The following is a 26,498-nucleotide window of genomic DNA, read 5'->3' as shown; positions in this document are numbered from 1 at the left end:
ATTTCTTGAAGATTAAAGTTTGAGAACTTGGTGACTTTCTTCTATTTACCAAACAAATGTACTATTGTGATTGAAACAGATTGGTCAGCTGAATGACTGAACCTCCTCTAAATTGGCTCCTTTATTTTGCTCAAGTGGACTTGTACTTAGATTATTAAAAACACAATAGCATCAACATTTCTGGCAGGTTGACATGTTTACTTAGTGTGTGGGGCTTGTGAATTAAAGGGTGCAGGTTCAGATCTTGCCACCTGATAAGCCTGAGTTTGTTACTATGTTGTGTTCTTGGGCAAGGCACTTTACTCCAGTTGATCTGCCATTAAGCATGAAATGAAGCCAAACCAATTGTTCAGTTGTGGGAGTTTGCTAGTGGTAATTCATTGCTCAAAAAATCAAAAGAGCACATTACATCGTTAACATGTTAGAGTGACAAGTTTAAATGTTATACCTGTTTTTATATTAGGGCCCTGGTGGCGGTGATGGACCCCCAGGACCCCCTGGTGATGTAGGACCCAGAGGACCTGCTGGTGATCCTGGATTGGATGGGCTTCCTGGAGAACGTGGTGAAACTGGCCCAGCAGGACCCCGAGGTGGCCCTGGAATTCCTGGCCCTCCTGGCAGACAGGGGCAAGATGGACCTAAGGGAGATAAGGGAACAACAGGACCAGCCGGTATGCAGTGCAATGTTATTACTAAAATGGCCCCCATGCAGGTGCTAGAAGGCAGAATAGGTCTGAGGTTCTCTCTTGCATGGAGGAGACTAATTGAAACATTTTGTTTTGTCTTGACAAAACATACATTGTTTTAAAGTGATACAGTTCATCTGTGTTTTATGCAAATATTAAAAGATGCCGAAAAATACAAGCCAACATGTTCATCAAACTTGGTTGCATTGGCTGGCTTGTGTCCATGTTTTATGAAGCAGCATGGTATCTGTCTCAGGCATTGAATAAAGAGCACACAAAAGCCATCAAAAGTTTTGCATGAATTTTTATAAAAAAATCTGTAGTTTATCATCCAACAAAGAAAGGAGTTTCTCATTTGAACTATTGCAGATTGGAAATATTTCAGTGTATAATTGATTGTTCATACATTCAGTTTCATTAGGCTTGAAGATATTTTATTTTAGTAATGTGGTTTGACAAAATATTTAGAAAAACTTACCACATGCATCTTGTGATGTTGTCGTGGACTTATGGGTTGGCTTTTGTGCAGTCCTTTCATAACATCATTATGGGCACATGGTACAAGGGACTGATTATTGTGGTGAAAGGTCTTATCTTTGTTGTCTCATCACAATACTTTTAAACAGGCACATGGTATGAGAAACTGATTATTGTGGTGAAAGGTCTTATATTTGTTGTCACTCCACCATGTTGTTAAATATGCACATTGTATGAGGACCAGATTATTGTGATATTTGGCCGTAATATAGACCTTGGGGTAGTTGTTTATTTATTGGGTTTTGATAAGTTCAGTAGATTATCTTTCATACCTTTTATTTTGTGCCTTGTGGCTATATAGTGTTTAAGCAATGGAGAAAGAATAATGACAAGATTATTGCAATTAGATAATTTTTGATACCTTGTGTTCAATATCTAACATGTTGAGTTCGTTAGTTGTCATTTAAGTTCATTTGTTTGTCCTATTCAGCAAATATGGTGAAATTAGGGTCCCATTAACACACACACACACACACACACACACACTGAATTTAGCAATGTATTATAATATATGTCAAGCAACATAGATGCAAATCTGACTGTATTATCGATCAGTGCAGCTCCTTCTAATTTTCGTCTCATAGTCTGACAGATTCATATATTTATTCACTGAATGCATTTTAATTAATGAGATTTTCAGGACCAAGCAAATTTTCATTTTGATTTTGTATATGATTATATTTTACTTGGGTTTTTGCATAATGATGAACTAATTCTGTTTTGTCCCAAATCACTCTGCTAGACTTGTCATATTGCCTTGTTCTTTGATAGACTCCTATAGCCTTGTTCATCACCATTAACTTGTGGCTGGAGATAGTATTTGAATATATGCAGCCTTTAGTTGTGCTTCTTTTTTGGTCAAAATAAAGTCACTAAGTCTCAGGATGGAATGCATTTAAACTGCTAAAGCAGACTTCAGTTAGGTCATTGTGACTGTTTATGCTTTATGTTAAATGCATGTCCTCATTAGCATTATAATAACAATCCAAGAACATTACAGCTCTTATTGCTTCAAGCAATTTTAGGTTACAGTGCTCCAGTTTGCAAGTAAAATGGTTGGATTCGCAACTAAATACTGTGAAAATTGTCAACAGATTGCTGTATGGAAACCTCATAAGGTGGCCAAAAGACATAAACTCTTTCTAATTGTGAGTATATGCCACATTTTGCACATTGGCCTATGGAAATGGTTTTATCCAGTTGCATTTACATCATGCAGGTACATTTAATCATTACTGTCCAGCCCGCTTCATGGAGGAAGTTGCACATGCCAGCAATACTTTTTCGGTCTGATACATGATCTGTGATATAACAATTAGCAGTAAAATTACAGTTGAACTACTGGTACCTTAAATGCAGAAAAATTAGCAGTAGAAATTATGGTTGAACTATACATAAATTCAGATGGCCAGGTTTTTATTATTATAAACGATCATCATGAGAGAGAAAAACCTTTTTTTTCAGTGAATTTGTGTCCAGGTAGCATGTAGAGAGATGGTTCAGAGACACCAGTCAGTGATATTAAAAAGATGACCTGAGGTTACAACTTGTAAAGTTAGATTTTATTTCTTACAAATATTTTCAAACCTAATAAAATATTTTCTTATAAAAACGAAAATAAAGTTTGCATTAAAATGTAAATAAATTTCTGCTCCAGATATGAACAAGCTTCTCATTTTTTGTGATTTCAGGTTTTCCAGGTCTGGATGGACTTCCGGGTCAGCCAGGATATCCTGGAGCCAAGGGAGAACCTGGACCAAAGGGAGAACCTGGACTGTCCATTCCTGGCCTTGCTGGATTTCCAGGAGAGCCAGGGAGAGACGGAATCCCTGGACAAAGAGGAGCACCAGGTCCAAGGGGACTTCCTGGACCCCCAGGAAATTCTACAAGGGGTCGGCCTGGACCTGCAGGATTTAAAGGAGAAAGGGGCCCAGTTGGACGACCAGGGTTAGATGGCTTACCAGGGCTTCCAGGCAGAGATGGTGATAAAGGTAATAAACTTTCATTTTATTATAACTAGATTACATTTCACTGTTATTTCCCTACTTTTATTAAAAGTTCATTGTATTTTGCAAATATTTATTTAACCTTTGCATTGAGAAGAGGTCCATGTTTAACTATCAAACTTGTACAGTAGTTGAATCTTGGTTGTGTTATCCCTCAAAACTGAATTGCTTTGACTTTCTTTCTTTTCAGGATTTCTTGAAAACTGCTTTTAAAGCGTGTCCAGGTTCTAACTCCAGTATGTTTTTCCCCCAGTCTGTATCTTAGGGTGGACATGTGCCGCATGCTTTGGGTCTCTGTGACCTACTTTGCAGGATTAATTCAATGTTGATAAATAATATGCATTTGTCAACTCTGTCTTGGTTGTAACTCATGACATTACTTCACTTATTAACATCAAACATACACTGTGTGTGCATTATGTAATAAACATCTCACATACATGAACTTACACTGTGTGTGCATTATGTAATAAACATCTCACATACATGAACTTACACTGTGTGTGCATTATGTAATAAACATCTCACATACATGAACTTACACTGTGTGTGCATTATGTAAAAAACCTATCACACACATAAACTTGCTTCAGCCTACATTCCAGAATATACTAAAAATTGTGTCTAAACTTTAATGCCAATTTCTTTTTATTCCACTGGTATTCAATTTGGGGAATATACTTATTGCAGTTTCCATCCATCTGTCTGTCTGTCCATAATATGTTTTCTTGAGTATACCTCTGAAACCATTCTAGACATTTACACCAAGCTTGGTACACATGTCATACTTAGAAATTTCTACATTTAGTATTTTTTATTTATGTTACCATGGTAATAAAGTGTAGGATAGTTAGTATAAATGGACAGTTCTAGTCCAAAGAGTACTTTCAGTAGGTGTCTTTACATAGCTGAGGATCAAATTTCTACACCTTTTTAATTTTTTTATTTTAATCACATATCAAAACTGCGCTGCTGATATCTACTTTTTAATTTCTTACATACTTCTTTAGAACTAATACTTTTGTCCGATCCCATAAAGTGAAGTACTTTGTGAGTTTCTATTCACTTAAAGCATGGTACTTATTGAATATACTATTCTATTGCCCAGGTGAACGTGGTGGGGCTTGCTTAGATTGCCGCCCTGGAGCTAAGGGAGAGAAGGGCAATGCAGGGCTGAATGGACTGCCAGGTGTACAAGGAGAGAAGGGATTCTCTGGTCCCAAGGGAGAAAAAGGACAGCCTGGACTTGATGGGCTACCAGGACCACAGGGACCCATGGGCCCAAATGTAAGTTGGAATCATTATTTATTGTTGATTTAGCACTTGTAATATCAGTGTCCCATTCAAAAAGACACTTTTATCATTGATGATACCAATGTCCCATTCATTAGGTCATTTTAGTCACTTCTAATATCAGTGTTCCATTTAGTAGTGATAATATTAAATTCAATGGATAATTTTTTTCAGTGCTAAAATAAAAGTCCTGTGGGTATTTTTTTTAATGACTGCTAGTATCAATGTTGCATTTAGTGTGTAATACATATCACTGCTAATATTACTATCTCATTCATTAGGTAATTTGTATCACTGCTTATATCAATGTCCCATTTAGTAGGTAATTTTTATCACTGCTAATGTCAACTTTAGTGTAAAATTTTTATCAGCGCTAATATCAATGTCCTGTTCAATTGGTTGTTTTTATCATAACTAATATCTACTGTAATTATTGTATATATTGGGACACAATAAAATCATTTTTTTTCCTGTCCCAGAACTTATGGTGAAACCTTTTGCACCTATGTCATATGTCCCAAGACTTAAGAAACAAAAAAAATTTGTATTGAATTTGTGCCCCCTCCCCACTGCACATTACAGTAAAATAGATAGACAAGAGACTTATTTGATAATAAAAAGAAAGAAACTAACCTTGTATTGTTATCATTTATTCCTTCTTTTCATTATGAGCATTAAAGAAAAAAATATATCCATGAACTTTGTACATGTTGCATAGGCTTCCATATTGTAACATGTATCGCTTATGTCCGATAACCCTTGACACACTGTTCATTGACATGAACATTGAGAAACAAATCGTGTTTGGTTGTGCTGAATGGTTTTAAGTGTGCCGATTTTTTTTGTTGAATATATGAAGACGGTCAAGATATGGAAGCAAACTTTGGTTCCTTTTCATCGGTATTCATGGGAATTTTGAAAATAAATTGAAACAATGGAACAAATTTTAATGTGGCACAATATAGTGCTTGATGCTTGGACATCGATAACCCAACATTGCCCAGAAGATCTGGAGAATATAAAATCATTTGATGAATTTGTGAAAGCCAGAAGAGAAGCAGATAATTTTGCAAATGAGAGGGAAATAATCAACCGATATCTTGAAGACAACTGCCATTCACACATTACATGGTGTTAGGTGCAAAATAACCAAGATTGAATTATATCCAGGTCAACCATATGACAGTATCTTGCAAATAAAAATCATTATTTGAGAACATATTCACTTTAGTGCAAGTGACAATCATTTTGCTAGCACGTTTCACAAAAGTATCAGTACAGTAACTAATTGTTGTGTATGCTGTTTACCCGCAGACATCAATGCCCATTCGTATTCATTATAACTAAATATGCCAAGCACACAGAAGCCCTGGTGGTGATAAAGCACAATTGGCAGTGAGCAGTAAACTCATTCTTTGAACTTACAGGACATAAAGACGGGTTATTTTTATTACAAAGCAAGCTGACCTCAGAAGCCAAACTTGGATTCTTTTAAGTGTGCTGATTTTTATTTTTAATTTTTTTTTTTCAATATACAAAGACAGTTGAGATATGGAAGCTAACTTTGGTTCCTTTTCACTGGTATTCACTGGAATTTTGAAAATAAATTGAAAAAATGGAACAATTTTTAATGTGACACAGTATAGTGCTTTGTGCATGGACATCGATGACCCAGCATTACCCAGAAGATTTGGAGAAATTAAAATCGTTTGATGAATTTGCGAGGCCAGAAGAAAAGTAGATGATTTTGCTGACAATATGATTTTTAACATGGCTGAAATTCTAGTGTACTTTGATCTCATTCGTCGATGTACTGACCATAGGATGGGGGTCAAAAGTGTGAGATTTAGCACAACTGGTGAAGATTTGAAAAAATCTGACTTAGGTCCTTGCAGTTTCTGCCTCACATGATGTGTTGCCTCTAACGCTAATTTTTCACAGTATGAGAAAGCTAAAAAAAATATTTATGCACCAAAAGAATGGATCATACATGTGCAGGAGAAGGGTTGTGTTGATGAGATGATGCTGCAGTGGATTAAAGAGTTTTATCTCAAGTAACAGAGTTTTATATTTTTAAAATAAAATTTCAGTTGGAATACATTTTCTGACATGTAATTTTCAAATGATTTAAAAGGTGTCCCGCAACTTACGACTTGAAAACACGTTGCATTCCAGAACATGCAGTGCACAAACAATTACTTTCAAAATTAATTTATTGTGTTCCAACAGTTGGTAAATTGTATCACTGCTAGTATCTTTGTCCCATTCAGTGATAGTTTTTATCACTGCTGGTATCAGTGTCCCATTCAGTGGTAATTTTTGTCACTGCTGATGCCAACATATTGTAACACATCTGTTCTAGTTGTAAATACTCAACATTAAATATTTGTATACATATTGATGCTCTGTCTCAAACTTTTCTTAACCACTGAACAAATAAATCATGTAGAAAATCAGAGATCAATTTCCAATTTTAGCATATTTATGTTACAGCACCATTGAACATATTACCTGTTTATTTCCAAACATAATTTTTTTACTAAGATACAAACAAGGAAACACATCTGTACATCCATATATGAATCAAAGATGCTGAATGTCCAGCAAACAAACCTGATATTTGTCAGGTGTTCATTTAACAAAATACAGCATACAGTCTTACATTCCTGCATGCACACACACGTTTGCATGAATTTCATTTAGAAGAAAAGTTTCTAGACTTTTTTAATGAATCATTTAGTGCTAGATTATTTAATCACTTTCACGATTATCTGTGTTTAATAAATTTAATTAAATAAGCACCTCCCTTTTATGTGTGTTAATGGCAATTGACAAAGCTTTTTTGCTTGTCAGTTTCCTAGCTTGAGTTTTTCAGACAGATGTGAGTGCAACTATCTAGCCAGTATATTTGCCTCAAGCTGTTTGGAGATAATTTCAGACTGAAATATAAAGTGATGACACCTGATGTTTAGTTTCTGTGGAAGTTTTAAAATCATCTTTGCTTTGCCATTGCGGATCTGCCAGACAAGAATATCCTGCATGCCCATGCATTGTTTTTTTGTCTTTGACTTGGATGGTCACTAGTATAATATATGCATTCCAGAAACCTAACTTTGTATTGAAGGAAAACATATAGCTTATTATCTAAGCCTTTATAAGGGAAATAAATAGAATATAACATGGATTGAGAAAAAAAAGACCTAAAGTATAATAAAGCAGGATAGTTATTCCACTGGTCTGGAGTCCTGAAGGTATTTAGATTTTTCAGGAGGTATCAGATGTACAGGTATGTGGTAAGTGTGTACCAAGTTTCACATGTAAGAATATGCCTTCCCACCCCATTTTTGATGTTTGGACATTTTTCTTGGGGTGTAAGGTCAAAGTCAATTGCCTATCATCGAATTTGCTGCCACTGTGTGGTGGCAGCATAGGGTAACCACTTGCCAGTGCACTTAGCAAGCATAAACAATGTTAAATTATATCTTACCTGCATGAACTGGATCTGTAAATGGTTTATTTTCTCAGAAATTGTGAGCATTATAAATGTTATGTCTTTAATCTGCTTACAGATGAGATGAAACTACAGCATTGATGAAATTTGAACTGGTACTCACCATTTGTATTGCTAGTCATGTGACTACACAGACCTTGCAACCTACATGTCCATGACATTAGAGGTCTAATATGTCCTGTGATATCACCAATAAATCCTTCTGATGTTGTTGCACAAAACTTTTAGATACTAAATGAAAGTCACATACTGTGTGTAAAAAAACAAACGGACACATACTTCTCAACATATTATTCCTAGAACAATGATCAGAAACCTTTTGCTGTCACAGCAACTTGGTGAAAGTCAGATTCATCAAGAACAGAGCACATGTCATTGATGGTTTTGTTGTATCATGTGACTATTGCTTTGACATCTGTTCTCTTCTTGATCAATCTGGCTTTGTCAAGGTTGCTGTGACATCAACAGGTTTCTGTTAGTTGTTCTAGGAATAAATATGCTCAGAATTATGCATCCTTTCATTCTTTTACAAACAATATGTGACTATCATTTAATATTTTTGAATTTTTGTACAATAACATTGGAAAGGGGGTTTATTGTTGACATCACATTACTTTTTGAACTTCTGATGTCATAATCATGTAGGTTGCCAGATTTGTGTAGTCATGTGATTAGCAATGCAAATGTGAGTAACAGGTCAAATTTCATCAATGGTTTTGTTTGGTCTCATTTTTCAGTGGATTAAAGATGTACCAATTTTAATACTCAAAATTTCAGAGAAAATAAACAATTTTTCTATTAATTTCATGCAGGTATGACACAATTTAACATCATTTATACTAGCTATAACCCTTTGCTACCATTGCACAATGGCAGCACAAATTCCAACTTTTTGATAGGCTATTGACTCTGTCCCTACACATGAACAAAAATGTCCAAAGATCGAAATTGGCATGGGAAGTGTCAGAAGAAAGATGGATTGAAGTATGCCATGCTGTGGTTAATCTTCCCATTGCAATGTTTTTGTTTCTTTTAGGGTCAAAAAGGAGACAGAGGATACTCTGGTGAACCTGGAGCACAAGGAAAAGATGCATTTGTGCCTGTCAACATTATCAAAGGTAACTGCATGTATCAGTATCCGTTTTTTGTCTTGCTGATAAACTGTTTGCAGTAGAACGGTGACGTAAGAATAAGAAACACATCATCATCTTGACGGACAGCTCATATCAACCAGTTGCAGTTAGCTATTTCTTATGACAAATTTAGTACCTTGGCAAGACGTAAGTACCATAGCAAGACCTGGTTAATTTATAGCAAGACATGGTTAGTACCATAGCAAGACATTGCTAGTGCTAGGGATTGCATTGAATGAAAAATCTTTTTGCGATATATTACAATTTTAAATGAAATATTGCAGTATTATTGGAATATAGTGATTTAAGAAATAATTACAGATTACTGTTAATTTGTTGAAATAAAATGATTGCAAGATGCAAAAAAGTAATTAAAATTATTTAATTACATAATTTAAATACAATTGAGTACATGGATGAAATGCAGTTCAGTAGCTGTAATCTAACAAAGAAATAAAATGATTTACAATTGAAGTCTTTTGTCTGAACAGTGAACAGTTTGTGGTTTACTTTTTCATAAACACAAATGCATAAAACTGCAGATTGGTTTTCTTTCATTGCCACTTTACCCAGTGTAGTTCAAATTTAATTGCCTTGAAAATCACATGATGGAACTAACTTCATATTCTTTTTAAGAAGATAAGAACATCAACATGGTTATAGGGCTGAATGTTGTGTATTTACTAGATCTTCTGCAGTGGAGAACACCCTCAGAAGGGACACCTTTTGCTGCGATGCACAATAAGGATTCAGCAAGCTTAGCTAATCTAGGAAATCTGCTCATGATTTTTCCACCACTGAAGAGGATTTGAATTCAAGGAAATTGACAGAAATGCTCTATAGTTCTAAAGCTGTCCTTCTAGTTGTTCCGTTTTTGTTTCTGAAGTCTCATCACCAGTTATGTAGACATCATCAAGAAGTTCTTGCATACATTTATCGGTCACATCACTCTAACCAATGTCTGACTTGAGCTTCTTGCGAACTGGTTGAATATCCTTAGTAGCTGAATCAGAACACATAACTACTCAGGTATTTGAGGCAAAGGTGGCAATTCTGATTGCCCTTGATCACTGCAGATGAGTGATCAGTGTCAGGTTCAGCCTTCACTCTAACAATGATTTTGGATTGGCAAATACCATCAACTGACAATGTGCTCAAATCTTTCTCTTCATATTTTAGAAATAACTCTTGATCTCAAAATGGCAATTACTGCACATTGCATTTCAAGAAACCTTGAAATCATGTTGTACTGTTCCATCTGGTGGGCACATCAGCTATGAACTTATGATCCAGTATGCCCAACAATTCAGCCTGGCTTCTCAATGTAGCTGCTGCAGTTGTACTTCGATGGAAAAACCAAACTATTCAATGAATCCTGCTGAGGCAAATTTTTTAATGCATCTGATGCTGAGACATTTTTGTGCAGCCAAATTAATTGTATGTGCGTAACACTTGAAATGAAAGTTGCATCCTAAATGAGTCCCTGCCTTGTCCATGTTTGATGCATTATCTGATACAATAGGTGGTATGGGTATAGACTGTATTTCCCATTCTTTGATGACCTCATGATTCACAGTAGATATATTCTCACCTGTGTGCCCTTTGAAGAACATAGTTTATCAGCTTCCAGTTATTATCAATGTGAATCGATGTTATTGTCAGATAAGATTCAGTTGACCTCAACATCCAACTATCTGTCGTCAGTGCAAATTATCAGCATTTTGTAGGTCTTCTTTTACCAATGCCTTGACTTGAACATATTCTTGGGGAATGATCACCTCTGCAAAGTACTTTCTACCCGGAACGTTATATCAGGGGTCATTTGTATGCATCAGGTCTTTAAGCGCTGACAAATCCAATATTTGACGCAAGTCCTTTATGTTAAATCTGCACACCTGGTCTGTTATCAGCAAAGCACATTAAGAATGGAAAGAATATTTTGTGCCAATGAGCCCTGCTAAGGTTTTATGGGTTGGCTGTGACACTTTAGCTTTGGAAAGATCGGAATTATCTTCAAATGATGAGCTCTTATTATTAGCAGACATTGATGATCTATTGTCTGTCATCTTGTAATTACCAGTTTTCCCGGGATGGTGCTTGTTCATATGTTAGGTTAGATTTGTGGTTCCACCAGAGAACTTGACGTCAGCCTCACATAGTCTGCAAACAGCAGCTGTCTCATCAATTTTCTCATCTGTTTTACTCTTTCTTAATGCAAAATGAGTCCATATGTCCAACTGCACTTTTGAATTTTTCACCAGGTTGTACTCAGCCATGCTTGAAATAATTGTAGTTCAAGGTCAATGTCATTTAGTCATCATTGTCATCAAGGTACTTATTTGTTGACAAAGAGAAGTAAAACCTTCAAAGATGAAGATTCCCATAAATGCAACTTGAGATTATCCATGCTGCAACTTCCCTTGAAATGAAATAGAAATGTTTCTGAAGCTGATTACCTGAGGTAATGGTATGGAATTCAACAGGTTATTTCATTTATAAACTATTTTAAATGGTGGAATATGGATAATATTAATTATAACAATAATAGAGTTCATTTGCAACTTTTTATCAAAATTGACGTCAGTATCATGCTATATTGATAGAAGAAAGTTGTATCACAATTACTGCATCATCAGTTTAATACCACAATATACCAGTACAGTAGTCCCCCTCTTATAAGGTCACCCCTTTTGCAGCAGGCAAGTGGCCTTATAATGAGGGTGGCCTTTCTAGAGGGGAGTGACATATGCGAATAGTAAATACATAAGAAAGTCACAAGTACATTTAATTCTAAAACATTTAATATTTTCATTAAAAAATCACATGCATGTTGTGAAACAAATGAAAAACAAACTGTTTCATCATTTTCAAAAGAATGTTATGAATAACCATTGATATAGTTTTAAAACTGTCTTTATAATTATGTTACAGATCACATCATCTGTCACTTTGTTGGTAACAGTCTAATAAACAAACCAGTCTTGTCGCAATTAAAAATATCCTTGCTGTCATATCTCCTGCATATATCATTTAGTCTTTTGTTCCAATCTCCGACAACTTCATTATTAACATCAGCTGATTCTCCACTAAGGACAGAACACTTAATATTGTGTCGCACTTGAAATCTGTGCAACCATCCGTTACTTGCGGTATAGTCGTCATATCCCAATTTAACTGACAAAATTGTTGCTTTTTCTTGTCCTTCAAATCAGGATACAAACATCTCCTGGCTCAAACAATCATCCTTTCTCTGTCCATTTCACCTTCCCACTTCTGCAGAATTGTTTCCTTATTTTTCACGATATTGTTTATCTGAGTCTTTCTGACATTAGTTTTCTGCAAGGATCCTCGACCCCTCCCTTCACCTATCAGTCAGTTGATTTACTTTCACTTTATCTTCTAAACTGAGAATTTGATCTTTTTGCAGTAAGTTATTCATGTTGCCAACTACAATACTGATAAAACAATTTTTTATGCATCTAAACAAATTGCCGTGTGTTTTTAAAGGAAGTGATCTTGTCACGTGATTCATTAGTCGCAGTCTGGTACCCTATTGTTTTTATACATTTTTTTACACTAAGTGAGAGAAGCCAAAACGGCTTCGATATGTACCATTAACATCATGCAGCTTTGACCTCGTGGTCATTAGGATTTGTAATTTTGACAATTATTGTCAGTAGTAATAGCCACTAATTATCAAAGTGAACAAGCTCAACATCTTACTAAGGGAAGCCATAAAGGCTATCAAACCATTTTCCTGCTGACTTGTGTAGTGTTCATCAATGCTGCCACTTCTCAGCCATTACTACTGTTCAATAATTGTAATCTTAACAATTATCAGAGTGACTAAACCGGATATCTTATGATAACACAGCAGTAAGCTAATTGGATTACATGTACTTACCCTTTTGTATGGATTTAAATTTGAGTCTTTCTTGGCTTTATGGAATAAATGTGGCTTCTCGTGAGGCGTAAATGATATATTAACCTTAGTGGTACATGTACTTTAGTCAACACTTCTTTCAGTAACAAAAACCTGACATTGGGAAACAGAAATCGGATTACTTAACATACGTTATGAATAAAATACTGGTTCTGGATACATATTAAAATAGAATGCGGCCACTTGTGAGGGGTAAATTTTATATTATTGCACTAATATGCTGGCTGCTGGTCGCGTTAGCTGGGTGGACTTTTGTGAGGGGTACTTTTGAACACAAACTCATCGGTGCCAATGAATTCTGGCCGTAAGGAGCGAGTGGCCGCTGGTCAGGGGGCCGTTCAAGAGGGGAACTACTGTATTCAATATTATCATGCACTCCTATTTAGTACCATAGCAAGGCATGGTTAGTACCATAGCAAGACATGGTTAGTACAATTTTGGATATGAAGAATTTACAGTTGATAAAGGGTCTGTATAAATTGCTGGAATGAACTAGGTACTGCAAGATTGTTAATTAATTTTTTACTATGCGCATTATTTTATTTGGAATGCTGAGACGAAATACAGCAATTAAAATAAATATTTTTTCATTTGCATGTTCATGATATGCTGAACAGAATCAAGAATAAGTTATGATTGTGTAGTACCTGCTTCCTAATGCATATCCAGTAAGAAGGCGTTTTCATGTCTTGTAAATTGTAGTAGATACATTATAAAAGGGACCTAACAAAATATGGATACAAGATGTAATCTTGCAGGCCCTGATTGGTTCATTATAAACATGGTTTGTTCTACCTAACAAGTGGAACTACTGTATAAACTTGCTTACAATTGGGTTCAACTGCAAGTTGTATAGTCTTATATCTGGAATTTCATTCCAAGGATAAATTGATTTGGTGAACCATCTGTTTTAATATACAAGGATGAATGCAAACTTTTTTCTCATAAAATGTAATAACTTGTTGCTAGAAGAAATTGTTTTTGTGAGAAGTCATGGTTGGAACTGTTTGACTTTTCCCCAAATTTTTCAGTTCTTTCTAACTTTTTCAGCTGACAAAGGAGAACCTGGAGTGCCAGGACAAGCTGGCATACCTGGATTTTCAGGATTAAAAGGAGAAAGGGGCCCAACTGGGCCATCGGGAGTGCCAGGACCCAAGGGAGAAAGGGTATGATCTCCCAAAATGATTGTGGATTTTGATTGCATTGTCTGATTGACCGAGTTGTCACTTATAGTTATGAAATGTGATCACGATGTTCTTTCCTGATGGTTTTTAACAAATTGTCATACAGCATGTGTCAATGCAATCTTCCCATAACTTGTTTACAACATCAGTGTTAGGGTTGTTTGGCTCACATGATCTTGTGAACATCCCTGCTAAACCTGACTTTTTTGTTTATGAATGACAAGAACAACATTCTGTAGTATGTGTGTCCATATGTATGTATGAGGGTGAGAATTATATTCTTTTAATTTTGCATTTCTTCTATTTGTGAAAGAAGAACCATATTAAATCAATGTCTGTAACACATTTAAAACTTGAAATGTTGTTCAAGATAGCAAACATAATTCTCGCACACACACAAACTCATAAATAGAATGAGGGTCTTGACACTCATCAATTGTACACCAGTCATGTAGGTGCCTTTTCTGGTCTTAAATAAAATATTAATTGTTGTTCTACCAAAGACTTTTCATTCCTCATTCATCAATAATCTGCAACTTAGTAGTCATCACAAAACTTCCAGAAAAAAATTATCACAAATTTTTTGGGAAAAAATTTATTGAATACTATGGACTTTTAGAGTGGCATACTGCTTGGTCTAATCGCTGCTATTAAAAGGGGAATAGTTCAAAGGTTTCTCCAATATGTGGTGCTTTTACTGCAATACCATTCCACTACATACGATTTGGTTTACAGCGGATCACACCTCATTGTTGGTCTCATGTAAAAATATCGGCATACTTTAACATTGATTTTTACATCTATTTTTGGGGTAGTTATATTTTAGATCCTCAAAGGAATATTGATTGACTTGGAAGAAAATAAGTGCATCATTGCCCATTTAAAGGTATGTGAAATCAAATTCTCAAAAATGACACCTAAGATGAAATAGTTGGTACTTAATGCTAGCATGGCCAGTGTAACTTGTACTTAAGACATGAAAATTAAGACATGTTAGTATGTTTGCTTCAACAATCATGTGCTATAAACACCCTTTGCATCAATGTTATAAATAGGTTATTGGAAGATTGCTTTGTAGACACATTCTACATGACTGATAATTACCAGGTCAAAATTTGTAGGAGTAAGTTGCACCCGAGTCAGATGTACAGTATGTAGTACCTGTCTAAACTAGTGTCTTTTCATGTCCAATCTTGTCTTGTATTTTTCTAATGTTATGTTTCTCTTTTCTTTTATCTTCACCAGCCATGTCCTTTACTCTGCTAAGTTTGTTTTACTCCTTGTTTGGCTGTGTAGGTTCACTGTCACTTAAATTGCACATCAAATAAGAATTAATGTATCATAAATTGTGCAGTTACTGAATGAACTGCAGCTATACTTTTAGGGTCATGATAAGCATGATGGTGATAATAGACATAATTTCATATTGATTCAGTCGTTCATAAACTCAGGATCAGCTAGCTAGATGTAGACTTCTTTTGTTGTTGAAAACTGTAAAATAAAAATATTAACTTTGTGTCATTTTCAAAGCTGTTCTTAATTTTGATGTCCTTGAGGTTTCTTTCTTGAGAAAGACATTACACTGGCCAGCAAGTTTTTAAAAAAAACCTGTATTTTCTACTGTTAAAGTGTATTAGACTGAACTTATTCTCTGTTTGAACTGGGCTGAAAATGTTTGATGATCTGGTAAGTGAAAAATGTTTAAAAGTTTTGCAAGGAAATTTACTCTAATGAATAACATGAAAAGTATATAATTAAGTTTCAATGATCGATTGTTCTGAAAAATTTCTTGTTGTGAAATGTGCAAACTTTGCAGTATAAGTTATCATATACCACATATGCTCACTTATAAGTCAAGTGTGTGTGTGTGTGTGATTTGGATTTTTAACGTAGCTTTTAACAATTTTTCAGTCACATTGCTATGATGTCTGCAGTGTGGCAGTTTATAGTGATGTCTAGCACTGGGGCATCATGCCGCAGACATGTGGCACGATGTCCCACCCAATCACATTATCCTGACACCAGGCTGACCAGTCCTAACACTAACCTCTTAATGCTGAGCACCAAGCGAGGCAGCTGTTAGTACCATTTTTATAAGTCTTTGGTATGACTCAGCCAGGGATCGAACCCACAACCTCCTGCATCTGAGGTGGATGCTCTAACTACTAAGCCACCTGAGTGGTATAAGTCAAGTAAAAATGCAAACAATGCAGACAACAAAGATCCTGATCTGTCTTAGTATAATGTGCCTGCAGATCCTGGTGTGTGTTGCTTATTCTATTTATTACTCCTAACAAACTGCACAGACTTGGATCTGCTGGTGCATTATGCGATGGCTGATCTGGACCTGTGCAGTTTGCAGTTGGACATGTCTTATAAGCAAGTATATATGGTAATGATGCTAAGTTATTGTCACCTTTCAGGGAGAGCCAGGTGTAAATGGTATCCCTGGGCGACCAGGTGGCAAAGGAGAGCCAGGTTTCCCAGGTGAAAAAGGTGAACCTGGATTTGGGCGCCCAGGTGTTTCAGGAGACCGTGGTGAACCTGGACTGCCTGGATTGCCAGGTGTGCCAGGAACTAAAGGTGGAAAGGGTGAACCAGGTAAGAAATGCCAATTCAACATGATTGCTTGTGAAATATTGGAGTATTGAGCTTTTGAAAATATTATATTTCTACATAGCTAAGGGTCCAAATGATCCAACAATGCTTACGATGTATAGGTTGGTGTGTATTTTCTCAGTTTTCTTACTTGAATATATATCCCCAACTAATGGTCACTACATAGAAAAGTATGGGGAACAGTACTCCTGTCTATAGCTTAAAGTTTGTTTTCAAATTCATCAAACTTGAACTGATAAAAAGTCATTGATCTTTCTTATCAAATACACAAAGAAAAAGTATAATGGAAAGACAAATTTGTTCATTATTGCATAACAGGTTGTAAATTTCTTACTGTTTTTGGCAGGTTGTAAATTGCTAATTATTTTGGGCAGGTTGTAAATTGCTAATGATTTGTTGCAGGTTATAAATTGCTAATGATTTTCAGCAGGTTGTAAATTTTAATTAATTTTGGTAGGTTGTAAATTACTAATTATTTTTGGCAGGTTGTGCATTTTTTGGTAAGTTATAAATTGCTAATGATTTTCGGAAGGTTGTAAATATTTTTGGTAGGTTGTAAATTGCTAATGATTTCCCAAGGTTTCATATATTTTTCATGGACTCTTAAGGACTGTTAGTGCAGTTATTAAAATTGTATATACATTTTTGTTTGTCATGATTAAATAAGAGATGGAAGTCACAACCTCACCATTTTATGTCCTATCTCAGCCAATGTTCATAGTACTAAGGTAAACTTAGGTACTGTATATACTCACATATAAGACAGGTCTAATTGCAGACTGCACAGACCAGGATCTGCCATCATCACATAATGCACTGTCAGATCATGGTCTATGCAGTTAATAATCAGTAGAGAAAAGAATGCAGATCAGGGACTATGTTTTTTTTTCTTCAGTTCTGTCTGACTTACAGGCAAGTATATATATATGGTAAAAAAAATGACATATTAAAGAATTGTGTCATTTCAGGATGCTCAATAAGCAATGATTTTACAGTAAATGGACATCTTTAAGTAAAATCAATCATGTCCATAGATTTTGTGTTGACCAGTGTATGACCTTCTCTTCGCTGCAGTCACTGTAGACACAGATCTGATATGGCATAATGTGCTAGCAGGTCAGGGTGTTGATAACTTTATTTCAGTTGTAATTAATCTAGACCCAGATCTGCTATGGCATACTGTTCTGGCAGGTCAGGGTGTTGATAACTTTATCTCAGCTATAATTATTATAGACCCTGATCTACTTTGGCATAATGTGCTGACAGATTAGGATGTTGATAACTTGCTTTCAGCTGCAATTACTCCAGACCCAGATCTGCTATGGCATAATGCACTGGCAGGTCAGGGTGTTGATAACTTGCTCACAACTGCAATAGACCCAGATCTTCTAAGGCATAATGTGCTGGCAGATTGGGATGTTGACAACATGCTGTCAGCTGCAATTACTGTAGACCCAGATCTATTATGGCATAATGCAGTCTGGCAGATCAGAGTGTATTCTTTAAATTATAAGCAAAACAAATAATATAGACCCAGGCCATTTGGCACATTCAAATCTGTAATGTTTGCTAGTTCTGTATGTTTTGTACTGGCCATGCAAATATGGTAGTTTTTTTCTAAAGAATAGATGTTTATGATAATCATAACTGGGAGCCACTGTGTCTTAGTGGTTAAAGCAATAGATTCATGGTTAAAAGGGTGCAGGCTTGATTCCCACCACTGCATCAGCCTATTTCAGCTACTTTGGGGTGGACTGTATTTGTCTGAGCATGCTTTAGCCTTCATAGTGTTGCTGTGCCATAAACTAACCAATCAAAAAATTCAAGTCAGCGTCCATTGAAATTAGTGACATCTTTCTAATGACTCAGGTATCACATGAAATTTTTAAAAGAAGTGAAATCTATCTAACCAAATTGCTCATGGAAGTCTGCGTATGCAGAAAACAATATAAATATCATTACAGGTATGTAATTTTATGCACATGTCAGTTATTTTATCATTTTGTTAACTGATATCAGATTTCATTATGTTCATGTATGGCAGAATGGACACTTGACAAAACCATTGTCAAGGAATGTGAAGCTAGTGGAAAAATGGTCCATACACTAGTCATGTTTGTTTGGGGTGGGAATCTGATGATTTCTTGCATTATCCAGATTCACTTAGAAACCAACTAGAATTTTGTTTTCATAAAACATGTATCCCTGTGCTTCCCAGTTTTAACTTTTGCATTAGAGTCTGTGTCTCTTGAGTAGGTCGCCGTGGATGATAACTGCCCTTAAGGCAATCTCAAATATTTGAATATGTCTTTTCATGCTCAGTAAGTGCAAACATGGTTATATGGTGCAGATATCAACAGTTCAAAAGCTAAGACCCAGGGGGTTGAGTGGGGCTTAGTCTCATGGGTAGAACCCTGGACCAATGTCAGCCTCGTGCATAAACCTGAGGTCCCATTCTGGCATGTGCTCACACTTGGGTCATTGATCACACAAGCCATTTCTCTGACATGTCATATAATCAGCTCATGAGTTGCTTTAAATTTATGTAAAATCGCTCATAAAACCATTGCCCAACCCCCATGGGTCAGATCAAAATTCTACATGTTGGCTCAGTCTACATTCACAACACTACCACTGATACAAGTTTCAGATGTCTAGTTTTAAGGGTGTTGGAGGAATTAAAGAGCATTTCACACATCTGGATGGACTATATCAAAATGTCACCGCACTTTCAAAGAAGTGAGGGAATAAAAATGGTGGCAAATGCCTCTTCTTTTGAGTATCTGACCAGTTATGTTTTTACCTATCATTTTATATGTTTGTGCCATCAATTCTTGTGATCAAATAGATATGTCTTCTCCTTTGAAGTCACTTCATGTTTGATAATATGCTGTCAGCTCCTGCTGATTAACTATTTATTTGTATTACTGTCTAAAATGACAGTAATTTTGCTATCATGGAAATAGTAATTTGTGCCTTCTTCAGATTTCTACTTAACACTGTATTTATTTGGGTTGTAAAATTGTCATCTGACATTTTTCCTCACCATGAAGTTTTTATCACTTTTTAGGAGAGACCCGTATTATTGGAGATAACGTTAAGGGAGACAAAGGTGATATTGGACCTCCTGGACCCCCAGGCCCTTCTGGTTTGGATGGACTTCCTGGAATGAAGGGAGAAAGAGGTAAGGATTTCCTGGATTTATAAATCTTGTTTGAGTGTTGCAAGGGTCCACTTTGCACAGTTCGATCTTGGATAAGATTTTGGCAGCCCATCTAGAAATGGTGGTTTCAGTAGTCTAGTTTATCCATTATCAATGTTTTAGGACAATTTATTTTGTGATGTAAATTTTGTTGATCCTCTTAAATTTCAGAATTCACAAAATTATTTTCTCCTCAGTGCATACTTACTGTTCTGGACATGATTGTAGTTGTAATAGTTAAAGTCAGAAGTAGATATTTATAGTACAAAAGCATGCTTGTTTAGAATTAAAAACTTAATTGAAAAATTTAGGTCTTACTTGCAAACTGATTTTTCCAACTTAGTAATTTCAGTAGATCCAATGAATGTTGTTAAAAGCCAGGCTTCCTTATAAATAGTAAGCTGAGCTCAAAATGAACAATCTCTATAAATAACATCATATATTAACAACAATACAGCTCTCCCTTGTTATTACATGCCTTGTTATAATATGATATAACACCATGACCCAAATCATACCAATGTTTATCAAAACAAGGTGAAACTTAGTCTTATGTCTTCATTTCCTTTTAAGAACACTATTATTTAACAATTTCTGACAGTGCCCACTATACCATGGTTCTGCATATTATGCTATTCCCAATATATCATGGTTCCATATATATCACAGTACTCTGTATAACATGGTTCAGTACATCATGTGGTAGGCCCCTAACTAGCCTTTCAGAAGATTCCAAGAATGAATTGGAGGCAGCAAAGGTGAAAGTTGTTTAGCCTCTTGGTGTGATTATAGTGGCCATGATTCACTGCCATAGAGGAACATGCTGATAATGCAGGCTTGGTACACTTATATTTTAGTGTGCTCAGTCAGTTTGTTGTTACTGCAAAGATGCTGACTAAATTGAAAATGAATGGAATCATTCCTTTGTTTGAGTCTGCTGTATGTATGAACTAATTTCAGCCACCAGACTTTACTTAAAACTTCATCAATCAATCTGATTCATGCTGAATGGACAATAGTGGCTCACATGAAAATGTGGAAAGATTGGACCTAATTATCCATGACTTTGAGAATACTGGGATGTGTTTAATTCAAGAATTTCATGATATTTTACCTATCAAATATTTGTGTACCAGCAGTCTTGATTGAAATAATGTTAGTTTTGGTTGTTTGTTTAGATGTTTTGTCAGATAATCAGTGAAGTGTGAGCTTCAGGGCTCTGCTGTAATTAGTGAATATACCTAATGTTTCATTAATAATTGTGCTTCAACAAATAGTTTGAGTATTTTACAGCCATGTTGTTCATTGGGATTAAGCATACATGGCTATAAGGAAACATGCTTTCAACTGGATTTAAATTTTTTGACAACAGATTTACTTGAATGAAGAATTGATTTGAATAAGTATTAAATTTAATTTTCATATACTAGTATCATTTATTATTCTTTCATTCATTTTCAGTAATACTAGTGTTTGACTATTTTGAGCTTTTTCATGTTTCTCTCTATCCTTACTTATGTCACAATGTATCAGTTAAAGATACCGTGGTAAATAGAAATCACAGCTGCTGGATACCATATAGATATGTGTGCAATGAAATGATATAAAATGCATTATAGTTCCATATTTTTTAAAGAGTTAAATTAAAACAAACACATGTAAAAAGTACATTTATTACCAGATTACAAAAAGGATGTTGATTTATGAAACAACTGTGTTGATTTCTAGTAATAAAACTCAGTAAGAATTTAGAGGGTAGGGGTGCTTCTTTCATGTGTGGCAGATTTTTTGTTGGGTCATTACATTTGTGGTTCAGTGCAGCAATGAAATCCACAAAAATTGGTACCCCATTAACATTATTAATTCTACAGTATGACAAAGTAATAAGTAATTGGGGGCCCCGAGTGGCCGAGTGGTCTAAAGCACTCTCCATTATGGATCACTGCCATCTCACCTCTGTCTGCGTGGGTTCGAGTCTAGGATTTGGCTAACATGGATATGTGAGAAAGCTTGCCAGTAGCTTCTCGTGGGTCGGTGGTTCTTCCTGGGGTTTTCCCAGGTTCTTCCTCTACCATTAATACTGGCCGCCATGCATAGCCTATCGTGTGCTGAAATATGATGTTAAACCCCACAACAACAATAGCAACAATAATAAGTAAGTGTGCCAAGTATGAAAAATAAAATTAATCTTTTGAAAGCATCCAATTTAATACACTATTTTATTTTAGCTATTACTTTTTATTGCTCTACTTCCTAAATTATTTTTAATAATTTGTTGCTAGCAAGTTGATATCTGTTATTTATAGTATATTATGCCCTATATTCCATGAAATAAGGAGATATTGACATTACAAACTGCTCTAGAGCCAGTGGAGATATTATCTTCCACATCTAAATAGAATCCAGGTTAGAGCTAATTAGAATCCAGCTTAGAGCTAGTTAGAATCTGGCTTACAGCTAATTAGAATACAGATTACAGCTGGTGAATATCCATCTTAGAGCTAATTAATATCCAGCTATGAGCTAGTTAGTATCCAGCTTAGAGCTAATTAGAATCCAGTTTTGAGCTAGTTAGTATCCAGCTTAGAGCTAATTAGAATCCAGTTTTGAGCTAATTAGAATCCAGCTTAGAGCTAATTAGAATCTAGTTTTGAGCTAATTAGAATCCAGCTTAGAGCTAGTTTGTATCCATGTTAGAGCTAATTAGAATTCCTCTTATGAGTTAATTGAATCCAGCTTAGGGCTTTATTAGTATCCAACTTAAGATAGTCTAATAACAGTATGACTTCCGCTGCTGTGAGAAACATATGGTCACTGGTAGTTTCTCTGGATTTGAAGGAACAGATATGGTCTTTAAGTTTTCCATTATTCCATATTAATTGAAAAAAGATTATGTTCTCAGAAGATCATATATGTATTATTTTCATTCCAGAATGGCACATATGAGTGACTGATCATCAAATTGCAGAAAATAAAGCAAGTCATTATTTCTATAAAAATATGTTTTGATAAAGAGCAAAGAAAGTGTTGCCTGTTTCTTCCTGAAGACAATCATATTCTGCAAATATGGCACAGGGACAAGATAAAATGTGACATTGACATTATTTCATCAAAGAAAAATGAATAATCTTTCAATTTTCAGGTGACAATGGATTACCTGGACTGGATGGTTTGCCTGGAATGAAAGGTGACCGTGGATTTGATGGACGACCTGGAGAGGCAGGTCCTAGAGGTAAGTAAAAGGACTGGTTTTGCTGGATTGGTCCAAATTTCTGACACCTAGTCCTGTTTCACCTAACTTCTTAGTTTTGTCCTCATAAGAATATCTATCTTATTTCTTGTTTTGGCAACTGTTAATTTTTAAAAATAATTATATTAAGTAGGCTTCAAAGAGTAAAATGCAGTCATAATATCTTGCATTCATCTAAAAGGAGTCCTGTTTTATTTGTGTGAAAAATTGAAGGATTTTCCTAAACACTGAGGAATTCCTCAACTTCTTTTTTTAACAGTGAAAAGATTCTCAGATGTAAGAATTTAAAAATAGGAAGTTTTGATCTAGTCTTTTATCTCTGCCTTAAAAGAAAAATATTGTCCTGTGTGTCATTGTTGTCCAGTCTTCTATTTCTACCTTAAATAAAAATACAGGCCAGTGTGTCATTGTTATCCAGTCTATTTCTACCTCTACCATTAAATGAAAGTATTGTCCAGTGTGTCATTTATATTCAGTCATCTATCTCTCCCTTAAATAAAAATATTTTCCGCTGTGTCATTGTTATCCGGTCTTCTGTCTCTACCTCAAATGAAAATATTGTGCATTGTGTCATTGTTATCCAGTATTCTATCTATACCTTAAAGAAAATAAATCAAGTGTCATTGTTATCCATTTTGCTATCTCTACCTCTATCTTGAATGAAAAAGTTATCAAATGTGTCATTGTTATCCAGACTTCTCTCTCTACCTCTACTTTAACCCTTTACCTCACGTCTCTACTCCATTTGCATGGAAGTGCCTTTCGACGCCTGCTGTAAATATTGGCCATTCTTAGCGGGTTTTCATAGCGTTACCTTCGGGGGAAACCCCCTTTTATATACCTCATTCTGTGAATGACTATTATGTCAGATCATGTGGTCACTGTTTATGCTCTGGTCGAAATCTGCTATTTAAAGTAACTGGGTCGTATTCTCCACTCTCCAAAATGGAGGTCGCAGATTTCATTCAGTACTTTTCACAATTAGAATCACAACTATGAAAGCTTCAATAACTTGGGTAAAGGGTCTGATATTGATGTAGGTAGCAATTAGTTTTTATAAATTATCAAATTCAGATGACTTAGTGACAAAGAACTTGTAAATTTCAAGTATGAGAAATGGTAGCTACAGTTGGTCACGTTTCTTCACTGACTTGATGGTAAACAAGTTCTCTCAAGATTTTAAAGCACATAAAAAATTCTTACGTGAAAAATAATTACACATCTATAATGATCAGACTTTACTCTTAAATTTTTCCATACATAACAGATGTGTGCCAAAAATGTAAAATGGTTAAAATTGCTGTTAAACGTAACATACACTACACTGCTTAACAGTTAACAGGTGGGCCTATGTGTATGGAGTCGAATAGGTAACAGGTGTTCTATTTATAGCACACTGCACTGGGTAACTTAGCTAAATGTGTATCGGAGGGCTAAAAAGCCATACACTCTATGAGGTAAAGGGTTAAATGAAAATATTGTCCATTGTGTCATTGTTATCCAGTCTTCTATCGTTACCTTAAATAAAAATATTGTTCAGTGTGTCATTGTTATCCAGCCTGTGATCTCTGCCTTGAATCAAAATATTGTCCATTGTGTCATTGTTATCCAGTCTTCTATCTCTGCCTTAAAAGAAATAAGCCCAGTTTGTCATTTTTATCCAGTTTGCTATCTCTAACCTCTATCTTGAATGAAAATTTTTATAAAATGTGTCATTGTTATCAAGTCTTCTCTCTCTACCTCTACCTTAGATGAAAATATTGTACATTGTGTCATTGTTATCCAGTCTTCTATCGTTACCTTAAATGAAAATATTGTTCAGTGTGTCATTGTTATCCAGTCTGCTATCTCTACCTTTAACGAAAATATTGCCCTGTGTGTCATTGTTATCCATTCTTCTGTCTCTGCCTTAAATGAAAATATTGTCCTGTGTGTCATTGTTATCCAGTCTTCTGTCTGTCCCTTAAATGAAAATATTTTTCATTGTGTCATTGCTATCCAGTCTTCTGTCACTACCTTAAATGAAAATATTGTCCAGTGTGTAATGAGCAAAATAGTATAAAATCTCACTCTGAGGAAACATTTTGAAAAATTTAGTGAGTCTGAAGTCTGAAATTGATTATATACAATGGAAACTTTACATCCAGAATGTTTGTAATAGTGAAGTCATATACAGTATTTTAATTCATTCAAAGATCGAGAGATTCCTTATACATTAAATAGTTTGTAATTGTTTACATTTCGCACTAGAGAACAGACACAAACATAGTGAAAATAAAACATTTAAAATATTTCCTTTTATGCTGAACACATGTCCAGCACAAAACCCAATTTCAGACTCCTGGGGTAATAATTTCAATTTTAATAACTTGTCCAGGAAGAATGATGCAGTCATTAAAATTAATATACATAATTGCCATAACAAAATGTGTCACAATCCCCCTCCATCATGGTTCTGTTTTAAAATGATATGATTTTCAGTGGTCTTTGAACAAAAATGGTTATAAATTGTTTTAGCACAACTATATATGTCAGAGCATGTAGTCTGTACAAATGGTATACAGTCCTGCTTTGGGCCCATGTAAAACTATCCTTGGTGTAGTTCATACAGCTTATTATCATGGAGGCAGTTAAAAGGAACAATGATCACAAGTAACAATTGACATTCATAAATTACTTAATTGGCTGATAATAGATGAGTGTAGCTGTGTTAAATCCTTTGAAGACTTTTGTGAGAGAGTCCATTAGGGTAATTTGCATAGGTAAAGTGGAGCAATCTGATTCATTTGAAGTTGTAGATAAATCAAAGAGATGCATGTTGAAGAACAAAAGTTATTACACACCATTGCCTTGAATAATACTGTTTATACCATCTTTATTAAAGATTATTGGCAAGTTTGTGAAAAGTGGCAACATTTCATTGAACTTGTCTTTCATGCCATATATAAAATACAAAACATGATTATTCCATTAGTCAGAACAATGTATCAGTGTGATTCATTTTGAAATTTAAATGTTGAAATGCAGCTGTGATTCAATAAATGAGGAATTATCTGCAAATGGGCAAAGTCCAGCAGAATCAAAATTACTTTTGACACATGCTGCAATCAGTCATTCTGAAATGCACCACATCT

The 26,498-nt window shown here is 35.2% G+C and overlaps 1 protein-coding gene across 1 annotated transcript in view; it reads left to right on the top strand.

Moving 5' to 3' along the window:
* The window catches only part of LOC149799903 (uncharacterized), a 174,827-nt gene that overhangs the window by 94,506 nt on the left and 53,823 nt on the right, over positions 1 to 26,498 (top strand). The window contains exons 14-21 of the mRNA XM_089959353.1: positions 464 to 671; positions 2,915 to 3,214; positions 4,338 to 4,516; positions 9,070 to 9,151; positions 14,160 to 14,275; positions 16,717 to 16,894; positions 19,983 to 20,096; positions 23,257 to 23,346. Coding sequence (XP_089815479.1) covers positions 464 to 671; positions 2,915 to 3,214; positions 4,338 to 4,516; positions 9,070 to 9,151; positions 14,160 to 14,275; positions 16,717 to 16,894; positions 19,983 to 20,096; positions 23,257 to 23,346 — 1,267 coding nt within the window. The remainder of the gene's footprint in view (positions 1 to 463; positions 672 to 2,914; positions 3,215 to 4,337; positions 4,517 to 9,069; positions 9,152 to 14,159; positions 14,276 to 16,716; positions 16,895 to 19,982; positions 20,097 to 23,256; positions 23,347 to 26,498) is intronic.

The sequence above is a fragment of the Sinohyriopsis cumingii genome, chromosome 5 (genome assembly GCF_028554795.1).
Source record: "Sinohyriopsis cumingii isolate HCF-2022 chromosome 5, ASM2855479v2, whole genome shotgun sequence".
NCBI lineage: Eukaryota > Metazoa > Mollusca > Bivalvia > Unionida > Unionidae > Sinohyriopsis > Sinohyriopsis cumingii.
The sequence above is the reverse complement of the archived record's forward strand: the minus strand, read 5'-3'. Positions and strand labels throughout refer to the sequence as shown.